The sequence below is a fragment of the Neoarius graeffei genome, chromosome 20, assembly GCF_027579695.1.
Source record: "Neoarius graeffei isolate fNeoGra1 chromosome 20, fNeoGra1.pri, whole genome shotgun sequence".
Taxonomy (NCBI): domain Eukaryota; kingdom Metazoa; phylum Chordata; class Actinopteri; order Siluriformes; family Ariidae; genus Neoarius; species Neoarius graeffei.
Genome location: NC_083588.1, coordinates 66,012,677 through 66,037,807, shown reverse-complemented (window position 1 = coordinate 66,037,807; position 25,131 = coordinate 66,012,677). Strand labels below are relative to the sequence as shown.

The 25,131-nt window shown below is 42.5% G+C and overlaps 1 protein-coding gene across 3 annotated transcripts; it reads left to right on the top strand.

Annotated features, from left to right (window-relative positions):
* Positions 1-211: 211 nt before the first annotated feature.
* On the top strand, positions 212-24,467 carry elob (elongin B). 3 transcript variants are annotated; one of them, XM_060902286.1, is made up of 6 exons: positions 224-290; positions 1,010-1,200; positions 13,350-13,408; positions 17,103-17,237; positions 22,799-22,907; positions 23,596-24,467. In XM_060902286.1, exons 2-6 carry the CDS (start codon positions 1,116-1,118, stop codon positions 23,706-23,708), a joined length of 501 nt encoding a protein of 166 aa, XP_060758269.1. In that variant the 5' UTR covers positions 224-290; positions 1,010-1,115; the 3' UTR covers positions 23,709-24,467. The 3 variants fall into 3 exon arrangements, with proteins under 3 accessions (XP_060758270.1, XP_060758269.1, XP_060758271.1); XM_060902287.1 differs by lacking the exons at positions 1,010-1,200; positions 13,350-13,408 and having other exon boundaries at positions 212-290; XM_060902288.1 differs by lacking the exons at positions 224-290; positions 13,350-13,408 and having other exon boundaries at positions 1,127-1,200.
* The last annotated feature ends 664 nt before the right edge of the window (positions 24,468-25,131 follow it).

Sequence of the window (25,131 nt, the reverse complement as noted above, 5' to 3'; positions counted from 1 at the left end):
TGTCGAATGAATAAACGCAGTAAATATAAATAAAGCCACAGCGCCAGAACTGAAAGCGACTCACCGCCTCACTCTTAAACCTCCGTTTGTTCCACACTCTGGGCCGCGTCCCGAACGGTACTTCATTTTAAACATAGGGCACTATAAAGTACGCAGGGGCCTTTGTTGCTCTATGTGTGCAGTGCGCGCGTGAAGGGATCAGAGGAGCAAATTGGAATGGTGCTCGCGGCGGTCTGATGTTTGCGGTGCATTGTGGGAAAGAGGAAGACGGAGCAGCCGGCAGAGAAATGGTGAGTGTTGATGTTAGCGGAAAACAACAAAAAACACAACAATTCCTCACACGAGTGTGTAATTTTTTGTTTTACATTTAATTAATTACTGTTTGGCTCTGGAATTGTGTTCGGTTTAAATTTCTGTGAGGAATAATAACTCCACTGTTTACGAAATGGTGAAAAAAAAAAAAAAAAACCGCTGACGGAGCAGAATCTCTGTCCGAGTGTATTTTTAGCATGCTAATGCTAGCTAGCTAGCGAGTCGATATATTTTTGTTCTGGTTTACAAAAAAACATTTTTTTAACAAACATATCAGATTAAGTAAAAATAAGGAGTTAAAACTGATGTGTCTGAACTAGCGAGCTAACGTTCTCATTTTCTGCTCACACCGCTGTGACATGTTAGCTAGTTAGCTTAGCATAACTAAATTAAATTCCATCGGAGTGGAAGATTCGCGAATAGAACTGAATCTCTTTCTAGCTCCAGGGTGAATTTATTCAAGACGAAATGCTGAATAGAGAGAGAGAAAACAAAAATGACGAATTCCAGCGTTCAGTGCAGGTTTCTGTGGAGCTGAGCTAACTACAATAAAAAGTGTTTTTTGTTTTGTTTAAATTATTTTTCTCCAAAAGTACTTAATGCTGCTATTTTTCTTTTCAGAAAGAAATCAGAGAGATGCGAAAAAAATCTGAAACTAATTTTTAACAAAAGTTTTTTTTTTTATGTTACTTTTTAGAGGCAGTGAGTTGTGACGTCATTACTAAACAGTGGGCGTGGCCTACGAATACACACGTCAGTCACAGACTGAGGATCAGCGGGTGTGAAGTGCCTTATTAATATTAATGAGGGGAGAAAACCAGGGGTTCTGGAGAGCAAGTCACTTAAAGTCTGACTCTGGGAGTCGATGCGACTGCGTGTGTCTCAGCAGTGAGGAGAAATCTCTCATCTCTTTCTTTCTCTCTCGTGTGTCTCGGCTCACTCGTTCTCTCTCCCTCCCTATGAAGAACTTATCTTGAAGCAGTATCTTGCAGAATGAGGAATGCATTCATGAGTCCACAGAGATGATCTGATGAACCCAACTCTGATGTATTTAACAAACCCCACTTCTGTCCCTTCACCCTCATGTGACTCATACAGTGGTGCTTGAAAGTTTGTGAACCCTTTAGAATTTTCTATATTTCTGCATAAATATGACCTAAAACAACATCAGATTTTCACACAAGTCCTAAAAGTAGATAAAGAGAACCCAGTTAAACAAATGAGACAAAAATATTATACTTGGTCATTTATTTATTGAGGAAAATGATCCAATATTACATATCTGTGAGTGGCAAAAGTATGTGACCCTTTGCTTTCAGTATCTGATGTGACCCCCTTGTGCAGCAATAACTGCAACTAAACGTTTCCGGTAACTGTTGATCAGTCCTGCACACCGGCTTGGAGGAATTTTAGTCCATTCCTCCGTACAGAACAGCTTCAACTCTGGGATGTTGGTGGGTTTCCTCACATGAACTGCTCGCTTCAGGTCCTTCCGCAACATTTCCATTGGATTAAGGTCAGGACTTTGACTTGGCCATTCCAAAACATTAACTTTATTCTTCTTTAACCATTCTTTGGTAGAACGACTTGTGTGCTTAGGGTCATTGTCTTGCTGCATGACCCACCTTCTCTTGAGATTCAGTTCATGGACAGATGTCCTGACATTTTCCTTTAGAATTTGCTGGTATAATTCAGAATTCATTGTTCCATCAATGATGGCAAGCTGTCCTGGCCCAGATGCAGCAAAACAGGCCCAAACCATGATACTACCACCACCATGTTTCACAGATGGGATAAGGTTCTTATGCTAGAATGCAGTGTTTTCCTTTCTCCAAACATAACACTTTTTATTTAAACCAAAAAGCTCTATTTTGGTCTCATCCATCCACAAAACATTTTTCCAATAGCCTTCTGGCGTGTCCATGTGATCTTTAGCAAACTGCAGACAAGCAGCAATGTTCTTTTTGGAGAGCGGTGGCTTTCTCCTTGCAACCCTGCCATGCACACCATTGTTGTTCAGTGTTCTCCTGATGGTGGACTCATGAACATTAACATTAGCCAATGTGAGAGAGGCCTTCAGTTGCTTAGAAGTTACCCTGGAGTTCTTTGTGACCTTGCCAACTATTACACACCTTGCTCTTGGAGTGATCTTTGTTGGTCTGCCATTCCTGGGGAGGGTAACAATGGTCTTGAATTTCCTCCATTTGTACACAATCTGTCTGACTGTGGGTTGGTGGAGTCCAAACTCTTTAGAGATGGTTTTGTAACCTTTTCCAGCCTGATGAGCATCAACAACGCTTTTTCTGAGGTCCTCAGAAATCTCCTTTGTTTGTGCCATGATACACTTCCACAAACACATGTTGTGAAGATCAGACTTTGATAGATCCCTGTTCTTTAAATAAAACAGGGTGCCCACTCACACCTGATTGTCATCCCATTGATTGAAAACACCGGACTCTAATTTCACCTTCAAATTAACTGCTAATCCTAGAGGTTCACATACTTTTGCCACTCACAGATATGTAATATTGGATCATTTTCCTTAATAAATAAATGACAAGTATAATATTTTTGTCTCATTTGTTTAACTGGGTTCTCTTTATCTACTTTTAAGACTTGTGTTAAAATCTGATGATGTTTTAGGTCATATTTTTGCAGAAATATAGAAAATTCTAAAGGGTTCACAAACTTTCAAGCACCACTGTATTTGAAGTGTTTTGTTTTCGTTTTGGTTTCTTTCTAAAAAGGGAGGATAATATTGAAATTTCAGTTCCAATGAAATCAGTGCTTGGTTAATAACATTCTCTATATCCGTGAGACTCTTGTAGACTTATAGGACGCCTCGCGTAAAAATACAACCTCGTGCTGCATTTAACAAATGTGACCCAAAATATTAACATTGATTATCTCGTAACAGCAGTACGTGAGGGTGTGTGGGATGATATAGTCGATGGTCCTATTTGACGTGTTGGTGGTGGGACACGTGAACAGCTTTGATGAGGGTAGAATAGAATGCCTTTATTGTCACTATACACATGTACAATGAGATTTAAAGCATCTCCAATAACAGTGCAGACAGCGTGGAGAGAGAGAGGAGGGGGGGGTAAGGTGCGCAGTCCTGAGGTGTATGTGTTACGTTTCACATTATGGAGTGAGGTATTGCACATTATAAAAGTAATGCATAGAGAGTCACCTTATAAAGTACTACACATTATAAATTAGTAAAATAGTAAAATAAACAGGGCGGCACGGTGGTGTAGTGGTTAGCGCTGTCGCCTCACAGCAAGAAGGTCCGGGTTCGAGCCCCGTGGCCAGCGAGGGCCTTTCTGTACGGAGTTTGCATGTTCTCCCCGTGTCTGCGTGGGTTTCCTCCGGGTGCTCCGGTTTCCCCCACAGTCCAAAGACATGCAGGTTAGGTTAACTGGTGACTAGAGGTCTGCGTGGGTCGGATTTTTCAGTCCCGCTCCCGCCCGCGCCCGCATTGTGCAGTCCCACTCCCGCCCGCAAAGAATTATGATTTTCCGTCCCGCTTCCGCCCGCGCCCACAAAAAAATTATGATTTTCAGTCCCGCCCGCGCCTGCCATATTTTGTCCTGCTCCCGCCCGCAAATCCCGCATGATGCAGACGTTCGCGTTATTTCTCAGGAAAGTTCTTGTCTTGACACAGCGTGATGGTGCCCCGCCCCCTACTTTGAGTGGATTTCAGCATAAATAACTACAGCTCACGTTTTTTATTGTTTACCTTATTTCTGAATTCAGCATGTAGTATCTCTAATAATAATAATTAGTGCTGTCAAACGATTAGCAAATCACACATTTTTATCACATGAGAAACCATTGTAATTCTCTGATCAGCATAAAAAAGTGAATGGGCTTGCTTTGTACCAATGTTTTTTTTTTTTTTTATTGCAAAGCAAAGCTAGTAAAAGAAATGAATTGATTTCTTGCTTGTGTTAGTCTACAACTTTAACCAGAGAGACATGTTACACAGTGACGGTAGGCTTGACTCAATGCTATCCCAGAAATCCTTCCTGTAATATGCAAATTTGGCCGCCTCTGATTGGACAGCCAAATTTGCATATTACAGGAAGGATTTCTGGGATAGCATTGAGTCAAGCCTACCGTCACTGTGGAACCTGTCTCTCTGATTCAAGTTGTAGACTAACGCAACAAGTAAATCAATTCACTCATGGTTCTGTTGTTAGCTGGGTGTGAACTGCGAGTCATTAGAGTGATCAATGGCAAGTTTAAGATGCTATTTCTCACTCAATCCAGCAATCTGACTTTCTCTGCAAATTTAGGCATCTTAAAATGTTTTATTAATGCCAAATAAAATATCCAATACAAATTATATATGATAAACATATAAATTAATAATTTATAAATTTTATTTCAAGCACGTTTGTAGTTAGCGGGACTGCAGCTTATCACCGCTCTCACCCGCACCGCATATGTGCACTCCCGCTCCCGCCTGCGCGCGTATATGTGCACTTCCGGTCCCGCCCGCGCCCGCAATGAGCTTTCAAAATTTGTCCCGCGCCGCACTGCTTTGCGGCGGGTCCCGCGAGTCCCGCGGGAGTGCAGGGCTCTACTGGTGACTCTAAATTGAGCGTAGGTGTGAATGTGAGTGTGAATGGTTGTCTGTGTCTATGTGTCAGCCCTGTGATGACCTGGCGACTTGTCCAGGGTGTACCCCGCCTTTCACCCGTAGTCAGCTGGGATAGGATCCAGCTTGCCTGCAACCCTGTAGAACATGATAAAGCGGCTACAGATAACGAGATGAGTAAAATAAACAGACTATGAAGTCAGAGCATATCTGAGTTCAGGGCGGTTATGGCTTTTGGAAAGAAGCTGTTTTTTAATCGATTTGTCTTTGTCCTGATGCACCTGTAGCGCCTCCCTGAGGGCAACAGGTCGAACAGATCAAAGCCAGGGTGGAAGCGGTCCTTGATAATATTCTTAGCTCTGCTAAGGCAACGGGAGGTGTAAATGTCCATCAGGGAGGGGAGAGGGCAGCCACTGATCTTCTGTGCTGCCTTAACTACCCTCTGGTGCCTCTCCCTGTCTACAGCAGTGCAGCTGCCGTACCATACTGTAATACAGTACATCAGCAGGCTCTCGAGGGATGAGCGGTGGAAGGTCAGCATCAGGTTGGAGCTTAAGTTGTACTTCCTGAGGACTCTCAGGAAGTGTAGCTGCTGCTGAGCCTAGGGTGAAATGGTTATGACCAGGTGACTGGGTTGGAGTATCTCTGAAACAGTGAGGCATGTGGGCGGAGTCCCTGATCTGAAGAGGGACAAACCACAGATCAGTGACATGGTGTTGAGCTCCTGAGGCTCCTCGGTGAGTGACGTTGGCGTGGGTCGTCTATTCACGCAGACACCTGCAGCAGGCTCATAATCATCACAACTGGTCCTTGAAGCGATGGGAGGAAGTGGTCCGATCCGATCCTGTGAGTCCTGTTCCCTTATCCGTCACATGTACATGGGGAAGTGATGTGATGCGCCAGGGCGCACTGTGGGAAGACGATGTGCCCCTCACCTGAACATTGCGGTGCAGCAGGTACCACAAAACTCCTGCAGAGGAGTGCAGCTGATAGGGCAGCACACATGCCCCTTTTCCACCAAAGCAGTTCCAGGGCTGGTTCGGGGCCAGTCAGTGGCGGAACTAGACTTTTTTCCTTGGGGGGGCAAGGGGGTGGCCAGGACTATTTCAGGGGGGTCAGTGGTTCCTACTACTACACACACAAATATGCACGAGCACTCACGATTAATGTTAGCGATTGTGTGCTGTATATCTGTTTTTTATCTTATGTGTTTAAATTATGCATTGTTGTTGTTGTTGTTATTATTATTATTATTATTATTATTTATTATTATTATTATTATTATTATTTATTCTTACATGGCGTTGCACCTGTTCTTGTCTTGTGTTCTTGGCCATGTCATGACTTCTAATTATTTTTGTCTTTTTGTTATATATACATACACACCTTTCTTTCTTTCAACATTAAAATTCCAGGGACTACAGATGAAAGAAAACTAGTCAGTGATTATTTCTAGTCCATTTACATGTTAATTAATACACATTGATCCTTCTTAAATAAATAAACTTATAAACAATACTTTCAGTTTACAATCCTGTTTAAGTAGCTACGTATTAAGCACACAGAAGATGTCATTTTGAGTGTAATTTGTAGTTTATTAATGTACAAAATGAATACAGTGCATTTACCAACACCCTGACACCACTGACTGGAACTAAAATGCACATAGTAACTCAAGTCACACAGTTACTCAGTTACTGACACACTGAGTCAGTTACACAGTCACACAGTTACTCACACACACAGGTACATATAGTCAGTTGTTCACACAGCCAGTAGTCCATCAAACCATCGACTTTCCACAAATAAATAAATAAATAAATTGCTTTAAATAAATAAATTGCCATCTTTTCTGTCCGCCAACTCCACACCCCCTTAATGTGTGACCATAAGCTACCATACCAGCAACGCCGAGTAGGTCCAACTTAAAGTCAATAAACTAAGAACCCAAATCATCACACAGATATCTACCGTCTCTCTGTAATCCGCGGCTAGCCTCTACAAATGACGCAAAAGATGCCACTGTTTATTAAGAACGTGCAGAAGGCATCTAGCTTCTAGCGGTAGCACAGTGCTCCGTACACTCTTTCCCTAGCAGAATGGGCGTTTTTTGCACTTACAACAAGAAGGTTGAGTGCCACGGTAATAAACACACTCCCTGTACTTCCTTCAAAAGAGGGTCTAGTCTTCAAAATACGCCATGATTTACTTAATTCTGAACATTGTTCATACTGCTAAAGGTCACTTCACATCACACACCTAGTTTTGACTACATCTGCGTTTTCACCTTTTCTATTGCCAAATCATTCTGATTTATGAAACGAAAATCGATTGGCCAGAAGATCCACTGACTGATCTTATTGAACTCGTGAACTTATTTTGGGATAAATTGTGGTTGTGTACTCACCGATATAGGTCAGTCTTAAAATCCATCTGGCTGAGGAGCAGCTGCCTTTTCTGTTCAATGGTTCCTTCCATAGACATATAAACATAGACGCCGCATTGAGCTGGTGGCCCCATTGCTGGGATACGTCAGAGTGTCCGCCATATTGGATGTGGCAAGTCTTCCCCGTAAACCAATGCAAGTAAATGGACTGAACTTCATAAAGCCCCTTTCTACAATAATATTTAACTCGATGCCTTTTATTCACCCATTAAGACACACACGTATATATTTGGGAAACAAACAGGCATCAAAACAACATATATACAGCCCCGATTCCAAAAAAGTTGGGACAAGGTACAAATTGTAAATAAAAACGGAATGCAATGATGTGGAAGTTTCAAAATTCCATATTTTATTCAGAATAGAACATAGATGACATATCAAATGTTTAAGCTGAGAAAATGTATCATTTATAGAGAAAAATTAGATGATTTTAAATTTCATGGCAACAACACATCTCAAAAAAGTTGGGATAAGGCCATGTTTCCCACTGTGAGACATCCCCTTTTCTCTTTACAACAGTCTGTAAACGTCTGGGGACTGAGGAGACAAGTTGCTCAAGTTTAGGGATAGGAATGTTAACCCATTCTTGTCTAATGTAGGATTCTAGTTGCTCAACTGTCTTAGGTCTTTTTTGTCGTATCTTCCGTTTTATGATGCGCCAAATGTTTTCTATGGGTGAAAGATCTGGACTGCAGGCTGGCCAGTTCAGTACCCAGACCCTTCTTCTACGCAGCCATGATGCTGTAATTGATGCAGTATGTGGTTTGGCATTGTCATGTTGGAAAATGCAAGGTCTTCCCTGAAAGAGACGTCGTCTGGATGGGAACATATGTTGCTCTAGAACCTGGATATACCTTTCAGCATTGATGGTGTCTTTCCAGATGTGTAAGCTGCCCATGCCACACGCACTAATGCAACCCCATACCATCAGAGATGCAGGCTTCTGAACCGAGCGCTGATAACAACTTGGGTCGTCCTTCTCCTCTTTAGTCCGAATGACACGGCGTCCCTGATTTCCATAAAGAACTTCACATTTTGATTCGTCTGACCACAGAACAGTTTTCCACTTTGCCACAGTCCATTTTAAATGAGCCTTGGCCCAGAGAAGACGTCTGCGCTTCTGGATCGTGTTTAGATACGGCTTCTTTGAACTATAGAGTTTTAGCTGGCAACGGCGGATGGCACGGTGAATTGTGTTCACAGATAATGTTCTCTGGAAATATTCCTGAGCCCATTTTGTGATTTCCAATACAGAAGCATGCCTGTATGTGATGCAGTGCCGTCTAAGGGCCCGAAGATCACGGGCACCCAGTATGGTTTTCCGGCCTTGACCCTTACGCACAGAGATTCTTCCAGATTCTCTGAATCTTTTGATATTATGCACTGTAGATATGTTCAAACTCTTTGCAATTTTACACTGTCGAACTCCTTTCTGATATTGCTCCACTATTTGTCGGTGCAGAATTAGGGGGATTGGTGATCCTCTTCCCATCTTTACTTCTGAGAGCCGCTGCCACTCCAAGATGCTCTTTTTATACCCAGTCATGTTAATGACCTATTGCCAATTGACCTAATGAGTTGCAATTTGGTCCTCTAGCTGTTCCTTTTTTGTACCTTTAACTTTTCCAGCCTCTTATTGCCCCTGTCCCAACTTTTTTGAGATGTGTTGCTGTCATGAAATTTCAAATAAGCCAATATTTGGCATGAAATTTCAAAATGTCTCACTTTTGACATTTGATATGTTGTCTATGTTCTATTGTGAATACAATATCAGTTTTTGAGATTTGTAAATTATTGCATTCCGTTTTTATTTACAATTTGTACTTTGTCCCAACTTTTTTGGAATCGGGGTTGTAACTTTTAATGTGATGGTTATAAATAGTGTGCGAAATACCCGTCAATATTCTGAATGAGCGCCAAACTGAGTTCGGCCAGGTTCTAACGTCATACCAAAACAAAATACATCACTGATTCCTTCATATTCAGAAAGGTTAAAAACATTCATCATACATTCAAAAACGTTCATCATAGTGTGGCACTGTATTCTCTAATTCTCACTGCTTATAACTCTACACCTCCCCGGTGGAGATGAGCTGGGAAACTGAAGGAACAGTATTGAAAAGTATTTTTCCAGTCTCACCTGTGAAAGGTAATCCCATGTGATCTCGTTTGGACGGTAAACCTGTTGGTGCAGTTAAACGCAGCACATGAATGAGGCATCTTTATTCTCGGCTACTGTCTAGACGCTATACCAGAGATGGCTGAAGAATCTCCACTTTGCCACATCCAATATGGTGGCGAGGATGACGTATGATTCTACGCAGAAGGCGGCGTCTATGTTTATATGTCTATGGTTCCTTCTTCTTTTTCTTCTTTCCCATGTCTTCTATTGTAAATTGGATTGCAACGCGTTGTGGTAGCTTGCATTGCACCATCTACTGTACAGGAGGAACCTAGCAGTCACAGACTTCAATGCAACTGGCTTTTCTCGTGCGGTGCCGTAACATGTCAATCATCTGGGGGGGCACCTGGGGTAGCCAATCAGATTCCAGGGGAGGCTAGTGCCCCCCCCCCCCCCAGCCACCCCTGTAGCTCCGCCCCTAGGGCCAGTGCTTAGTTTGGAACCGGATTTTCTGTTTCCACTGACAAAGAACTGGCTCTGGGGCCAGAAAAACCGGTTCCAGGCTAGCACCAACTCTCTGCTGGGCCAGAGGAAAGAACCGCTTACGTCAGCGGGGGGCGGAGTTGTTAAGACCAACAACAATAACAAGACTGCGAAAGATCGCCATTTTTAAGCGACGAGAAGCAGCAGCTGTACAAACATGAAGTCATTTATTATTATTGTTGTTGTTGTTGTTGTTGCTGCTGCTGGTTCTTCCGTGTTTTTGCTTCGATATTCGTGCCAAGGTTTATGCAAATGTAGCGACGTAACTGACGTATACAGCGATGTAATGACGTGGCTTCCCTTAGCACCGTGAGCTATGGAAAAGCAAACTGGTTCTCAGCTGGCTCGCAAGTTGAACGAGTTGTGAACCAGCACCAGCCCCGAACCAGCCCTGGAACTGATTTGGTGGAAAAGGGGTAACAGAGGGCCAGCAGCAGATTGGGCAGGCGGGTGTAATGGCTCAGTTTGTCAGTGCGTATTTATTTTACACATTTTCACATCATTCTTCTGTTTCAGTGTGATTCATTGCTTGTAGAGTAATTTGGGAAAATTTCCGTTTCCTGGCGTCGCCCTGTCTGTAGAAATCAGTCTTCCTGTATCCAGGCAGGAAGTGAGGAATTTAGGTCTGTTGGGCAAATGATTTGGTTTAAGCTGTGTTTACTTTAGTGTAATGTTGTTAACCACTCAAACACTGTTTAAACGAACGATTTCAGTCTGGAAATTTATTTATTTTTTATTACGCTAAACAAAATTCTGTTCATTTTCAGTTTTTAATTTCATTCCCTCTTACACTTCTAATCCCTGCACTTGTCTCGTATTGGTCAGAAGGTGTGTGTTATTTCTGTGTAACAGCGTGGCTCGGACAGAAGCTCCGGGTTTATATTAATGTGTTTGTTCTAATACGTGATCGTTTCTACAGTCCGAGTGTGTATCAGTCCAGTCCCTCAGAGTTGAGGAGTCTGATGTCATGTGGGAAGAAACTGTTAGAGTCTGGCTGTGAAGGCCCGAATGCTTCGGTACCTTTTTCCCAACGGTCCGAGGGTGAAGAGATTGTGTGTGGGGTCGGCCACGATGCTGGTGGCTTTCCAGATGCAGCATGTGGTGTAAATCTCCATGATGGAGGAAAGAGAGACTCCGATGAGCTTCTCGGCTGTCCTCACTATCTGCTGTAGAGTTGTGCGATCTGAGAAGGTGCAGTTCCCAAACTAGACCGTGATGCAGCTGCTCAGAATGCTCTCAGTAGTTCCTGTGTAGAACATTGTGAGGATGGAAGATGGGTTTTCCTCAGGTTCTGTAGGAAGTAGAGACACTACTGGGCTTTCTTGGTGATGGAGCTGGTGTTGAGGGCCCAGGTGAGGTTCTCTGTCAGATGAACACCAAGGAATTTGGTGCTCTTGACGTTCTGCACGAGTGAGCCATCGACGTACAGTGTAGGCATGCTCTTTGGTCGTGGATCCGCGAAAATTTGCGGATTCGAATAAATTTTGAAAATTTTGTGAAATGCCAAAATACTCAAAAATCGGGAGAGGTGTTGACTTGTGGTAAATGTGCAAACGTAATATTTAATATTTTGCATCCGATTTCGTGTCCCATACCGTGTTTTACGGACTGACCTTGATTCCGATTATGCATGTGTAACAAGGTTTGTGATTGGAAGAAAATGTGTCAAGTGTTAGTAATGTAGCCAATCGGTGACGTGAATATATTGTAGCTCGTTCTTGCTTGTTTACAGCTTGGTAACCGCATTTCGAAGTTAGAAAGTGAATATTTTGAACAATGGCAAAAATTATTGATCGAAAAGAAGAAAACTGAGCAAGGGAAGTTAATAGTGGGTGCAGAGTGAAATGGAATTGGGAACGGTGTTCAAAACCGTTAAAAGTTGTTTATAACGGTAAGGAAACGGACACCACTGCGGGCGAATATTACCGGAAAGGTGACATTGCTGGTAAATGCAGGTGCGTCTTGTGTGATGCAGAGACTAACTATGCTGATCGTGGTTGTGTTGCCCTGGTCGACCATACCAAAACAAAAGGACGCGCACGGAAACTGTATGAAAAGCGGCCAAATCATCAACTGCCAAGTAATTTTTTTCACTCGTTGCTAGGAAGATGCACAAAAACAAGATTTGACATGCGGCATTAGCCCTGTTTACTTACAGGCTTCGGAAAGCTTGCAGCTGCACAGTCTCAGCGTCTGACACCGTTTGTGGACAGGAAAGCACATTGAGGTAAGAAACCACTTTTTGCTGAAGTTTTTGGCACTTTCCTCTTAACTGTCAAACAATGCAAAGAATGTAATGTATACTAATTATAGAGAAAAGGTTCAAATTTAGAATGAAATGCTACTGATTTGACATTTAGATCAAGTTTTGAGTTACTTACAGTTGCAAAATCATGAAAATACCTCACTAAAGTAATTTTATGCAGATAAAACCTATTAAATATTTAGATCTATTGCAGGCTAAGTTTAACTAATCAAATGCAGTTTAGTGTACGTGAGTCTTCGTAATACACAATAGAACAGTTAGTGAATCTAATAGGCTACAGGCCGATATGCTTTTGCATGAAACTGTTAATGTTGTGGTTTAATGCTTCTCGAATTTAAATATTGTACATGTTGATATTAGCAGATATGTACTGTGATTTTAACTTCTTTTAAAACTTATTTTTTCAGGCTTTAATCTTCGCTTTTGCTGCAGAGAAAACTCTGGCCATGAGTGATGTAGAAGATCCTGTAGTCTTGTGTAAAGTAGCTAAAGATAAAAAAGCCTTGGATGCACTTCACATGGCAAGAAGTAGTGCAACTTACAAGCTGATTCATGGACTGAATCAGACAGGCAGTCATTTCTTAAAGACAGTGAACCACCCAAGAAAAAGCAAAAGCATGCTGCCAACTTGTGATGTGTAATTTTTCAGCAATATAATAAAGTTATGAGCTATGAAATAATATACATTGTGTGTTTTGTATTAACTAATTTTCAAAAATGCTATCCTGTTTCAGTAATATTTACTGAAAATAAACTTATCAAACATCATTACCATTTTTAATAAGTTTTAGTAGCCCTCCACTAGTCAGAGGAGTGGAGCCAGTCAGATGAAATACCCCTCAGTGGTCAAGAGATTTCTTGAAAGTGTGAAAAATTGTTCTTGTAATTTGAAAGCTTGCATGCATTTTATTCTAAAAGTTTCTCAAGTTTTAAAATGTATGCTATGAATCCTGTGAAAAGGTCCTGGCTTCTGGGGGCCACAGGCCCCCAGCTGGGCGTTGCCCCTGCCCCCACACCCCCTGGCTTGACATTGACTTTTTTTTTTTTTTAGATATCCCCAGTGGCATGCCTGACAGTGGAGAGTGGTCACTCCGTGTTGTGATGTTTACTGTAAGGAGATGTGGGTTTTTTTTTTTTTACATTTATGGAAGGAGTCTCCAATCTCAGCTTTGTAACAGTTACAGGGTTTTGTAAAGTTTCTGGCACAGGAAAGTGTTCAGGACTGAGGAGTTTACACCTTCTCTGTAACAAGCTGCATTATAGAATAGAATGCCTTTATTGTCACTATATACATGTACAATGAGATTAAAAGCAACTCCAATAACAGTGCAAACAGCGTGTAGAGGGGAGAGAATGAATAAATAAAAAAAATAAAAAAAGAGAGCGTGTAAGGGGGGTAAGGTAAGGTGCACAGTCCTGAGGTGTATGTGTTGTGTTTCACATTATGGAGTGGGGTATTGCACGTTATAAAGTATTGCACAGAGAGTCACCTTATAAAGTATTGCACATTATAAATTATTGCACGAAGAGCATCACATTGTAAAATAAAATATTGCACATTGAAGTATTGCACAAGGGGGGTTAGACTATAAAGTCAGAGCACATCAGAGTTCAGGGTGGTTATGGCTTTTGGAAAGAAGCTGTTTTTGAATCTATTTGTTTTTGTCCTGATGCACCTGTAGCGCCTCCCTGAGGGCAACAGATCAAAGCCAGGGTGGGAGCTGTCCTTGATAACGTTCTTAGCTCTGCTCAGGCAGCGGGAGGTGTAAATGTCCATCAGGGAGGGGAGAGGGCAGCCAATGATCTTCTGTGCTGCCTTAACTACTCTCTGGAGCTTCTCCCTGTCTACAGCAGTGCAGCTCCCGTACCATACTGTGATACAGTACGTCAGCAGGCTCTCGATGGATGAACGGTAGAAGGTCAGCAGCAGGTTGGACTTTAGGTTGTGCTTCCTGAGGACTCCTCTCAGGAAGTGTCACCGCTGCTGAGCCTTCTTAATGACTGCTATAATGTTTTCTGACCAGGAGATGTCGGCGGAGATGAGGACGCCGAGAAACCGGAAGGTGTGGACCCTCTCCACATACTCGTTGTTGATGTAAAGGGGGGCTAGGTTGGTGCTGTGCTTCCTGAAGTCAACAATGAGCTCTTTGGTTTTCTTGGTGTTCAGAGCGAGGTTATTCTCTGAACACCAGGCTGTCAACTTCAGGACCTCCTCTCTGTAGGCTGCCTCTTCTCCCTTTGAGATGAGTCCGATCACTGTGGTGTCGTCAGCAAACTTGACGATGAGGTTGTTGTTGTGGGTCGAACTACAGTCGTGGGTGTAGAGGCAGTACAGGAGGGGGCTCAGCACACAGCCCTGTGGAGAGCAGGTGCTCAATGTGCGGGTGGAGGAGAAGTGGGGGCCAAGTCTCACAGTCTGGGGCCGGTTGGTAAGAAAGTCCTTTATCCAGGCACGTGTGGGGGGGTTCAGCTCCAGGTGGTGTAGAGTGTAGAGCTACGGCGATGGCGTCCTCTGTGGATCTGTTTGCGCGATATGCGAACTGGTAGGGGTCGAAGTCTGGGGGTAGGTGGTCCTTGATGTGCTGAAGAACCAGTCTCTTGAAGCACTTCATGATTACCGGAGTGAGGGCCACAGGACGGTAATCAGGCTGGTGACGGGAGACTTCTTTGGCACCGGGATTATTGTAGCTGATTTTAGGCAGGGACTGCCTCAGCCAGGGAGAGGTGAAGATTCTGGTGAAGGTAGGGGCGAGCTGGTGAGCGCACGCTCTGAGCACCTTACCAGGTACTCCATCTAGGCCGGCAGCTTTCTTGGGGTTCACTGCCAGGAGCACCTGTCTGACATCGTGCTCCTGTACAGTGAATGGAGTGGTGTACAAACTGTGTGGTGGTGGGGGCAGGGCTGGAGCAGATGAGTGCTGCTGAAATGTTTCAAAGCGAGCAAAGAAGCAATTTAGCTCCTCTGCCAGCGGCGCACTCCAGTCTCTTGTTGACGCATCACAGACTCTGAAGTTTGTGATGTCTTGTCTGCCCTGCCACACCTGAGTTTTCTCCTGACGCTGATGTCAGTGTTGCGTGCGAATGTGAATACAACCCCGATTCCAAAAAAGTTGAGACAAAGTACAAATTGTGAATAAAAACAGAATGCAATGATGTGGAAGTTTCAAAATTCCATATTTTATTCAGAATAGAACATAGATGACATATCAAATGTTTAAACTGAGAAAATGTATCATTTAAAGAGAAAAATTAGGTGATTTTAAATTTCATGACAACAACACATCTCGAAAAAGTTGGGACAAGGCCATGTTTCCCACTGTGAGACATCCCCTTTTCTCTTTACAACAATCTGTAAACGTCTGGGGACTGAGGAGACAAGTTGCTCAAGTTTAGGGAGAGGAATATTAACCCATTCTTGTCTAATGTAGGATTCTAGTTGCTCAACTGTCTTAGGTCCTTTTGTCGTATCTTCCGTTTTATGATGCGCCAAATGTTTTCTATGGGTGAAAGATCTGGACTGCAGGCTGGCCAGTTCAGTACCCGGACCCTTCTTCTACGCAGCCATGATGCTGTAATTGATGCAGTATGTGGTTTGGCATTGTCATGTTGGAAAATGCAAGGTCTTCCCTGAAAGAGACGTCGTCCGGATGGGAGCATATGTTGCTCTAGAACCTGGATATACCTTTCAGCATTGATGGTGTCTTTCCAGATGTGTAAGCTGCCCATGCCACACGCACTAATGCAACCCCATACCATCAGAGATGCAGGCTTCTGAACTGAGCGCTGATGACAACTCGGGTCGTCCTTCTCCTCTTTAGTCCGAATGACACGGCGTCCCTGATTTCCATAAAGAACTTCAAATTTTGATTCGTCTGACCACAGAACAGTTTTCCACTTTGCCACAGTCCATTTTAAATGAGCCTTGGCCCAGAGAAGATGTCTGCGTTTCTGGATCACGTTTAGACACGGCTTCTTCTTTGAACTATAGAGTTTTAGCTGGCAACGGCGGATGGCACGGTGAATTGTGTTCACAGATAATGTTCTCTGGAAATATTCCTGAGCCCATTTTGTGATTTCCAGTACAGAAGCATGCCTGTATGTGATGCAGTGCCGTCTAAGGGCCCGAAGATCACGGGCACCCAGTATGGTTTTCCGGCCTTGACCCTTACGCACAGAGATTCTTCCAGATTCTCTGAATCTTTTGATGATATTATGCACTGTAGATATGTTCAAACTCTTTGCAATTTTACACTGTCGAACTCCTTTCTGATATTGCTCCACTATTTGTCGGCGCAGAATTAGGGGGATTGGTGATCCTCTTCCCATCTTTACTTCTGAGAGCCGCTGCCACTCCAAGATGCTCTTTTTATACCCAGTCATGTTAATGACCTATTGCCAATTGACCTAATGAGTTGCAATTTGGTCCTCTAGCTGTTCCTTTTTTGTACCTTTAACTTTTCCAGCCTCTTATTGCCCCTGTCCCAACTTTTTTGAGATGTGTTGCTGTCATGAAATTTCAAATGAGCCAGTATTTGGCATGAAATTTCAAAATGTCTTACTTTCGATATTTGATATGTTGTCTATGTTCTATTGTGAATACAATATCAGTTTTTGAGATTTGTAAATTATTGCATTCCGTTTTTATTTACAATTTGTACTTTGTCCCAACTTTTTTGGAATTGGGGTTGTAATTCAGATTCAGTGTGGTGTGACTGTTCACACTGTCACACACTGATCCACTTTCACCTGCAGTGTGAATTATCAGTAAAGTGACAGATCGTCTCGTTCCTCTGTTCCCTCCCAGGACGTGTTCCTGATGATCCGACGTCACAAGACGACCATCTTCACAGACGCCAAGGAGTCGACCACGGTGTACGAGCTGAAGCGCATCGTCGAGGGGATCCTGAAGAGAGCGCCCGAGGAACAGAGACTCTACAAGGTGAGGAACTCGACACTTCTCCACGCAATGAACACCAGACACACACACACCCTCATCCCCCACCCCGCTGTGCTGCGTGGCATCAACTTGTCATTTCACTGATCACATGATCGCTGTGCTGTTGTTGTATGTGTGTGTGTATATATATATATATATATATATATATATATATATATATATATATATTATACAGTTGAACTCAAAATTATTAGCCCCCCTTGTGGAATTGAACATAATTCTTGATTTCTCCATGAAAATGACCATTGACAACAAATGTTTTTATTCTTGAAATAAATGCACTATGAAGACATTGTCCAACAAGTTTCATTACGATATCTTATCACACTGAGTTTCAACCAAAAACAGCAAAAGTGAGATGTTCAAAATTATTAGCCCCCTGACCATTAGTAGTCAATTGTGTACCCTTTTTGACCCACAACTGACAACAACCTCTTGGAATAGTTTTTCACTAGGTTGGCACAGGTCTCCTGAGGAATTTTGGCCCATTCCTCCATTGCAAACTGTTCCAACTGGCCCAAATTGGATGGTTTTCGTGCATGGACGTTCTTTTTCAGCACTTGCCACAGGTTTTCTATTGGATTGAGATCTGGGCTCTGTGCAGGCCACTGTATGACGTTGGTCTTGGTATCCTTGAAGTATTGCTGGACTATTTTAGATGTATGCTTTGGGTCGTTATCTTGCTGGAAGACCCAACGACGACCTAAGCGCAAAGTGAGAGCAGACTTCTGCATGTTTTCCTTCAGTATTTTTAGGTAATCTTCCTTTTTCATGGTGCCATGCACCCGAACCAGACTGCCTGTACCGGAGGCTGCAAAACAGCCCCACAGCATGATGCTGCCACCACCATGTTTAACTGTGGGAACTGTGTTCACAGGGTTGAAGGCCTCTCCCTTTCTTCGCCATACATAGGCAATGTCCATATGCCCAAACAGCTCCAATTTCGTCTCATCTGACCAAAGCACAGACTTCCAAAACTCATCTTTCTTCTTCAAGTACTCACGGGCAAACTTTAGTCGGGCTTTGATGTGACGATGTTTTAGTAAGGGGGTTCTTCTGGGACGATAGCCCCGAAGCCCATTCCGATGAAGAGCCCTCACAACAGTGTGCCTTGACACACAAACTCCAGAAGAGGCCAGGTCAGCAACAGTTTCCTTTGCAGATGTACGGGGCTCTTTACGGACATCTCTGACAATTTTTCTTTCCAGAGTTCTTGAGATCTTACACTTGCGTCCACGACCAGGTTTGTTCTTGACCGAATTTGTCTCCTTGTACTTGGCAATGATGCACCGAACTGCAGTTCTGGAGACTGTAAACCTCTTCGAAATGGCAGTGTAGCCTTGGCCCTTGTCATGAGCCTCCACAATCTTTTGTCGGAGTTCAAGACTTATTTCTTTAGTCTTCGGCATTGTGACAAATAGTAATCCTCCTCATTCATTCAAATGCCCTGTTCCTTGGAGTCCTTTTAAACTGTTGAATGGAGCCAATTGACTACAGGTGTTGCTAGGAAGCCAACTGATTGCACAGGTGTTGTTTAAAAGCTGATTGGTTAATTAACTGTGTTTTAAAAGCAAGAATCCACATGGGGGCTAATATTTTTGACCAACTCATTTTTACCATATTTCATATAAAGACAGCCTAAAACTAATTTCATATTCCAAAATGCACCACAAACATCTGAATAGTACTGGTGATTGTTTGTGTATATCAATTTTTATCAATGCTTTAAACATTTGGAGGATATTTGGGAAAATGTTCCAAAATTTAAGGGGGGCTAATAATTTTGAGTTCAACTGTATATATGTGTGTGTGTGTATATATATATATATATATATATATATATATATATATATATATATATATATTAGTGGGGAAAACAAGTATTTGATCCCTTGCTGATTTTGTTGGTTTGGCCACTAATAAAGACTCGATCAGTCTGTAATATTAATGGTAGGTGTAGTCTAACATGCTGAGACAGAATATCACAAAGAAAATCAAGAAATCGACTTTAAAGAATTTGTATTAATTTATTTGTATTTTATTGAGGAAAATAAGTATTTGAACCCTCTTGCCAAAAGGACTTAGTACTTTGTGGCAAACCCCTTATTAGCAAGCACAGAGGTCAGACGTTTTTTGTAGTTGATGACCAGGTTTCTGCACATATTAGGAGGAATTTTGGTCCACTCTTCTTTGCAAATGACCTCTAAATCATCAAGATTCCATGGCTGTCGCTTGGCAACTCTGAGCTTCAGCTCTCTCCATAGATTTTCTATAGGATTCAGGTCCGGAGACTGGCTGGGCCACTCCATGACCTTGATATGTTTCTTCTTCAGCCATTCCTTGGTTGCCTTGGCTGTATGCTTTGGGTCATTATCCTGCTGGAAGACCCATCCACGACCCATTTTAAGCTTCCTGGCAGAGGGAAGGAGGTTTTCACTTAGGATTTTACGGTACATGGCTCCGTCCATCCTCCCATTGATACGGTGAAGTAGCCCTGTGCAGAAAAACACCCCCAAAACATAATGCTACCACCTCCATGCTTGACAGTGGGGATGGTGTTCTTGGGGTCATAAGCAGCATGTCTCTCCCTCCAGACACAACGGGTTGAATTGATTCCAAAGAGCTCAATTTTGGTCTCATCTGACCATAACACCTTCTCCCAGTCACTCTCCAAGTCATTCAGATGTTCATTGGCAAAGTTCAGGTGGGCCTGCACATGTGCTTTCTTAAGCAGGGGTACTTTGCGAGCACTATAAGATGTTAGACCATTGCGGTGTAAAGTGTTACCAACTGTTTGCTTGGTGACTGTGATCCCAGCTGCTTTAAGATCATCCACTAACTCTGCCCGTGTTGTATTAGATCTATTTCTCACCGTTCTCATGATCCTGGAAACCCCACGAGGTGAGATCTTGTTTGGAGCCCCAGACCTAGGTCGATTGATGATCATGTTGTGAGTCTTGTACTTGCGCACAATTGCACCAACAGTTGTCACCTTAATGCCCAGCTTCTTGCTAATGGTTTTGTAGCCCATACCGGTCTTGTGCAGGTCTGCAATCTTCTCCCTTAAATCCACAGAAAGCTCTTTAGTCTTGCCCATGTTGGAGAGTTTGGAGTCTGACAAACTGATTGATTCTGTGGCCAGGTGGCTTTTATACAAGTCATTAGTGATATCAGGTGTCTTCAATTTAGGTGACAAGGTAATTTGGAGAGAGCAACTTGTCTGTATTAACAAGAACTCTTGATGGTTACTAGGGGATCAAATACTTCTTTTTCTCAATAAAATACAAATAAATTAATATAGATATTTAAAAGTTATTTTCTGGATTTTCTTTTTGATATTCTGTCTCCACATGTTAGAATACACCTACCATTAAAATTACAGACTGATCAAGTCTTTCTTAGTGGGTAAACCAATAAAATCAGCAAGGGATCAAATACTTGTTTTCCCCACTGTGTGTGTGTATATATGTATGTACACACACACACACACACACACACACACACACACACACACACACACACACACACATCACATCACATATACACACGCACGCGTGTGTGTGTAGTGCATCTCAAAAAATTAGAATATTGTGAAAAAGTTCAATATTTTCCATCAGTTATTTAAGAAAGTGAAAATGTTATATTATAGACTCATTACACACAAACTAAAATGTTTCAAGCATTTTTCTATTTTAATTTTAATCAGTATGGTATGCAGTACAAAAACATAAACCCATCTCAGAATATTAGAATATTTCATTTCGAGTTTGAGTAAAACAGTATGAACACAGTGTATCTCTCGGTCTAGTTCAGTACACACAACCACAACCATGGGGAAGACTGCTGACTCGACTGTTGTCCAGAAGGTGATCACTGATGCCCTCCACAAGGAGGGTAAGCCACAAAAGGTCATTGCTGAAAAGGGTGGCTGGAAAAGGTGCACAAGCAACAGGGATGGCCGCAGTCTTGAGAGGATTGTCAAGAAAAGTTGATTCAAGAACTTGGGAGAGCTTCACAAGGAGTGGACTGAGGCTGGTGTCAGTGTATCAAGACCCATCACAAACAGACATCTTCAAGAAAGGGGATACAACTTTCGCATTCCTAATATCAAGCTACTCCTGAGCCAGAGACAATGTCAGAAGTGTCTTATCTGGGCTAAGGAGAGAAAGAAATGGACTGTTGCTCAGTGGTCCAAAGTCCTCTTTTCAGATGAATGTACATTTTGCATTTAATTTGGAAATCACGGTTCTAGAGTCTGGAGGAAGAGTGGAGAGGCACAGAATCCAAGGTGTTTGAAGCCCAGTGTGAAGTTTCCACAGTCTGTGATGATTTGGGCTGCCATGTCATCTGCTGTTGTTGGTCCACTGTATTTTATCAAGTCCAAAGTCAACACAGCCATCTACCAGGAGATTTTAGAGCACTTCATACTTCCATCTGCTGACGAGCTTTTTGGAGATGCTGATTTCCTTTTCCAGCAGGACTTAGCACCTACCCACAGTGCCAAAACTACTACCAAATGGTTTGCTGACCATGATATTACTGTGTTTGATTGGCCAGCCAACTTGCCTGACCTGAACCCCATAGAGAATCTATGGGGTATTGTCAAGAGGAAGATGAGAAACACCCGACCCAAAAATACAGATACGCTGAAGGCCACTATCAAAGCAACCTGGGCTTCAATAACACCTCAGCAGTGCCACAGACTGATCACCTCCATGCCACACCGCATTGATACAGTAATTCATGGTAAAGGAGCCCCAACCAAGTATTGAGTGTATAAATGAATATACTTTTCAGAAGTTGGACATTTCTGTATTGTAAATCCTTTTTTTGATTGATCGTAGGGAATATTCTAATAATTTGAGATACTGGATTTCTGATTTTCATGAGCTATAAGCCATAATCATCAAAATTTAAACAAAGGCTTTAAATATTTCACTTTACATGTAATGAATATAGAATATATGAAAGTTTACCTTTTTGAAATAAATTATGAAAAAAGGAACTTTTTCATGGTATTCTAATTTTTTGAGATGCACTAGTGTATACTCTCACTTTTCACTCCTGATGCATCACTACATCTTTCCTTTTCTTTGCATAAGCTATTTGTATTAACTTTCATTTCTTTTATTTTTCTTTCTCTTTTCCTGCCTTTCTTCTCTCTTGTTCAGTTGTGTGATGTCATGCATCAGTCTGATAAAGATGTTGAGTTGTATTGTGTTAAGTTTTTCAGAACACATCTAATGAGTTTAGTTCAGATTGCTGATGTACATTTGTGTTTCTCTCTGTGTGTGTCTCTATGTATGTCTCTGTGTATCTCTCTGTATGTCTTTCTCTCTGTATGTCTGTCTTTCTCTCTCTGTATTTTTCTCTCTCTCTCATATATAAATAAAAATAATGTCTCTCTGTGTATCTCTCTCTCTCTCTCTCTCTCTCTCTCTCTCTCTCTCTCTCTCTCTGTATGTCTGTCTCTCTCTGTATGTCTGTCTCTCTGTGTATCTCTCTCTCTCTCTCTCTCTCTCTCTCTCTCTCTCTCTCTGCAGGACGACATGTTGTTGGAGGACAGTAAGACACTGGGAGACTGTGGATTCACAAACCAGACGGCGAGACCTCAGGCTCCAGCGACGGTGGGACTGGCCTTCCGCATCAGCGGTCAGTTCACGTCTCTGATCTCCGAACAGATCCACACCTTCAGTCTCGCTTAAAACACTGTGCGCTTGATAAATATGCAAATAGGGAAACGTCCCCACATCCTCTACCGTTATCCTTAACAGTAAATTTGAGGTGACTAAACGAGCTCGTATTCATCACCGTATCAGAGTTTGATTCAGATCTTTATTCTGTCACCATTTATTTAACAGTGTACTGTTACCGTAGCAACCATGTGCATCCATCAGTAACATTAGCTCATCGCTGAGGCATTCACACTCTTCTGTTCTTTACACATCTTTTACCGTTTTAATTCTTTTGTCCGGGTAGTGTGTTTCAGCATTCTTCTTCTCTGTTTTGACGATGACGTGACGGAAGAGGTGTGATTTGTATTACATGTAAAGTCACATGTCGAGGCATGTTCTGGGCGTCTTTGTGCAGAATGACTGGTTCTTACTGCTGAGTTTGTAAAAATGGCTCCTTAAATAACATGATTTTTTACAGGAAGATAACGAGCTTAGAAGAAACCTAAAAAAAAAAAGTCCACATTTTTCATTAAATATTTGAAGAACTGTTAAAGTATAAAACTCCATTTTGTTCAGAGAGTTTTTTTTTTTTTTTTTTGGATGTAGTAATTTCCACCTTGTATATTTCAGTATGAGAAGTTTCAGCCTCTCCCCTTCTCCCCCAGATGATGCGTTCGAGCCGCTGCGTGTGGACGCTTTCTCCAGTCCCCCAGAGCTGCCAGACGTGATGAAGCCCCAGGACTCGGGCAGCACGGCCAACGAGCAGGCTGTGCAGTGAGACCTGGAGGGTCTGGGCGTGGCTGTGGGTGTGTGTGGGAGGGGGGATCTGGGCTGTGTGGGTGTATGAGAGGTGGAGTGATCCTGTGTGTTGTGACTTTTGCTGGAAAAAAAAAAGTTTAATTCTATCCGTCAGCACTCTGACCGTCACACGCTCTGTGTGTTTAAACACGAACGTCAAACCTCCACCTTGCACAACCTTGGACACCTGAGTGAATGTGTGTGTGTGTGTGTGCGCGCGCACACCATCAGAGTGGTCGTATCAAGGTGGTGGGGAAACAGAAAATTAACAAAAACATTGCTTTTTATTTAATTCACGTTCTACATCATGTGGAATATTATGAAGTGTGTGTGTGTGGGGCGCTGTTGATGAATTGCATTAACAGTCTGTGTGATTGTTTATTATCATTAATAATATTATTCATCACTTTTTTTTTTCTGATTATCAGTTGAGTTTGAAGCATGCATGAGCCGACTCCTGAAGTCTTTAATAATTTCGGTGTGCAGTCGGATCAGACGTGTTGTGGAGCACGAAATAACGTGTTTGGCGTAAATGTTTGTCTCATTGAGCTGCACGTGCACTTCATACATCATAAGTGTGTGAAGTGCAAATTATCTTGGAAGAACATTTGGTATTAATGTTTTTTTTTGTTTTTCTCCCTCACTGTGCGCTGGTTTTGTTGATGCTGACTATTTTTTTTTTGTGTGTAATTTATCCAGTGTTGGTTTAAAAAAACAAACATAAATCCCATCAAAACCATGTCCTTGTGTTCATTTCCCTCACTTTTTGTATTTAAACCAGTGTGTGTGTGTGTGTGTGTGTGTGTGTGTAGGAATGACTTGTTACCTTTTGCACCTCCTGTAAAAAGGCGTCTCTGTTGAGCTGTAAACCGTATAAACAGGTGACCTTTGGTTTGAGTTTGAACCTGCACTGACATGTTCACCCCAAAAACATGAACACACTGCTGTTTTTGAGAATGAACTCGATGATCGTGTGTCCTCCCCCCCCCCAAGTGGTGAGAATTGTTCCTCACATTGCTTTCAGTTCCAGTAAAAAACCAAAAACACCTGGTGAACAAAGTGCTGCAGTGTGATGTGTGCTTCTCTTCAAATCTGTCAGGTTCACAGGGAAGCTGGAGCCAATCCCCCAAGACTTTAGGTGGGGGGCGGGGTTCCCTCTGGATGGGTGAACTGTCTGTTGCAGGGCTCCACAGAAACCAACAACCATCACACACATTCACACCTATGGGCAATTTATATACAGTGGTGCTTGAAAGTTGTTGCCTACCCCCCAAAAAAAACAAACAAACAAAAAAAACTGTGGCTCAGATCCTGATCATCAGCTTGGAGGAGTTTTATCCCGTTCCTCTGTCTGGAACAGCTTCAGCTCTGGGATGATGGTGTTTTTTTCTCTCACATGAGCT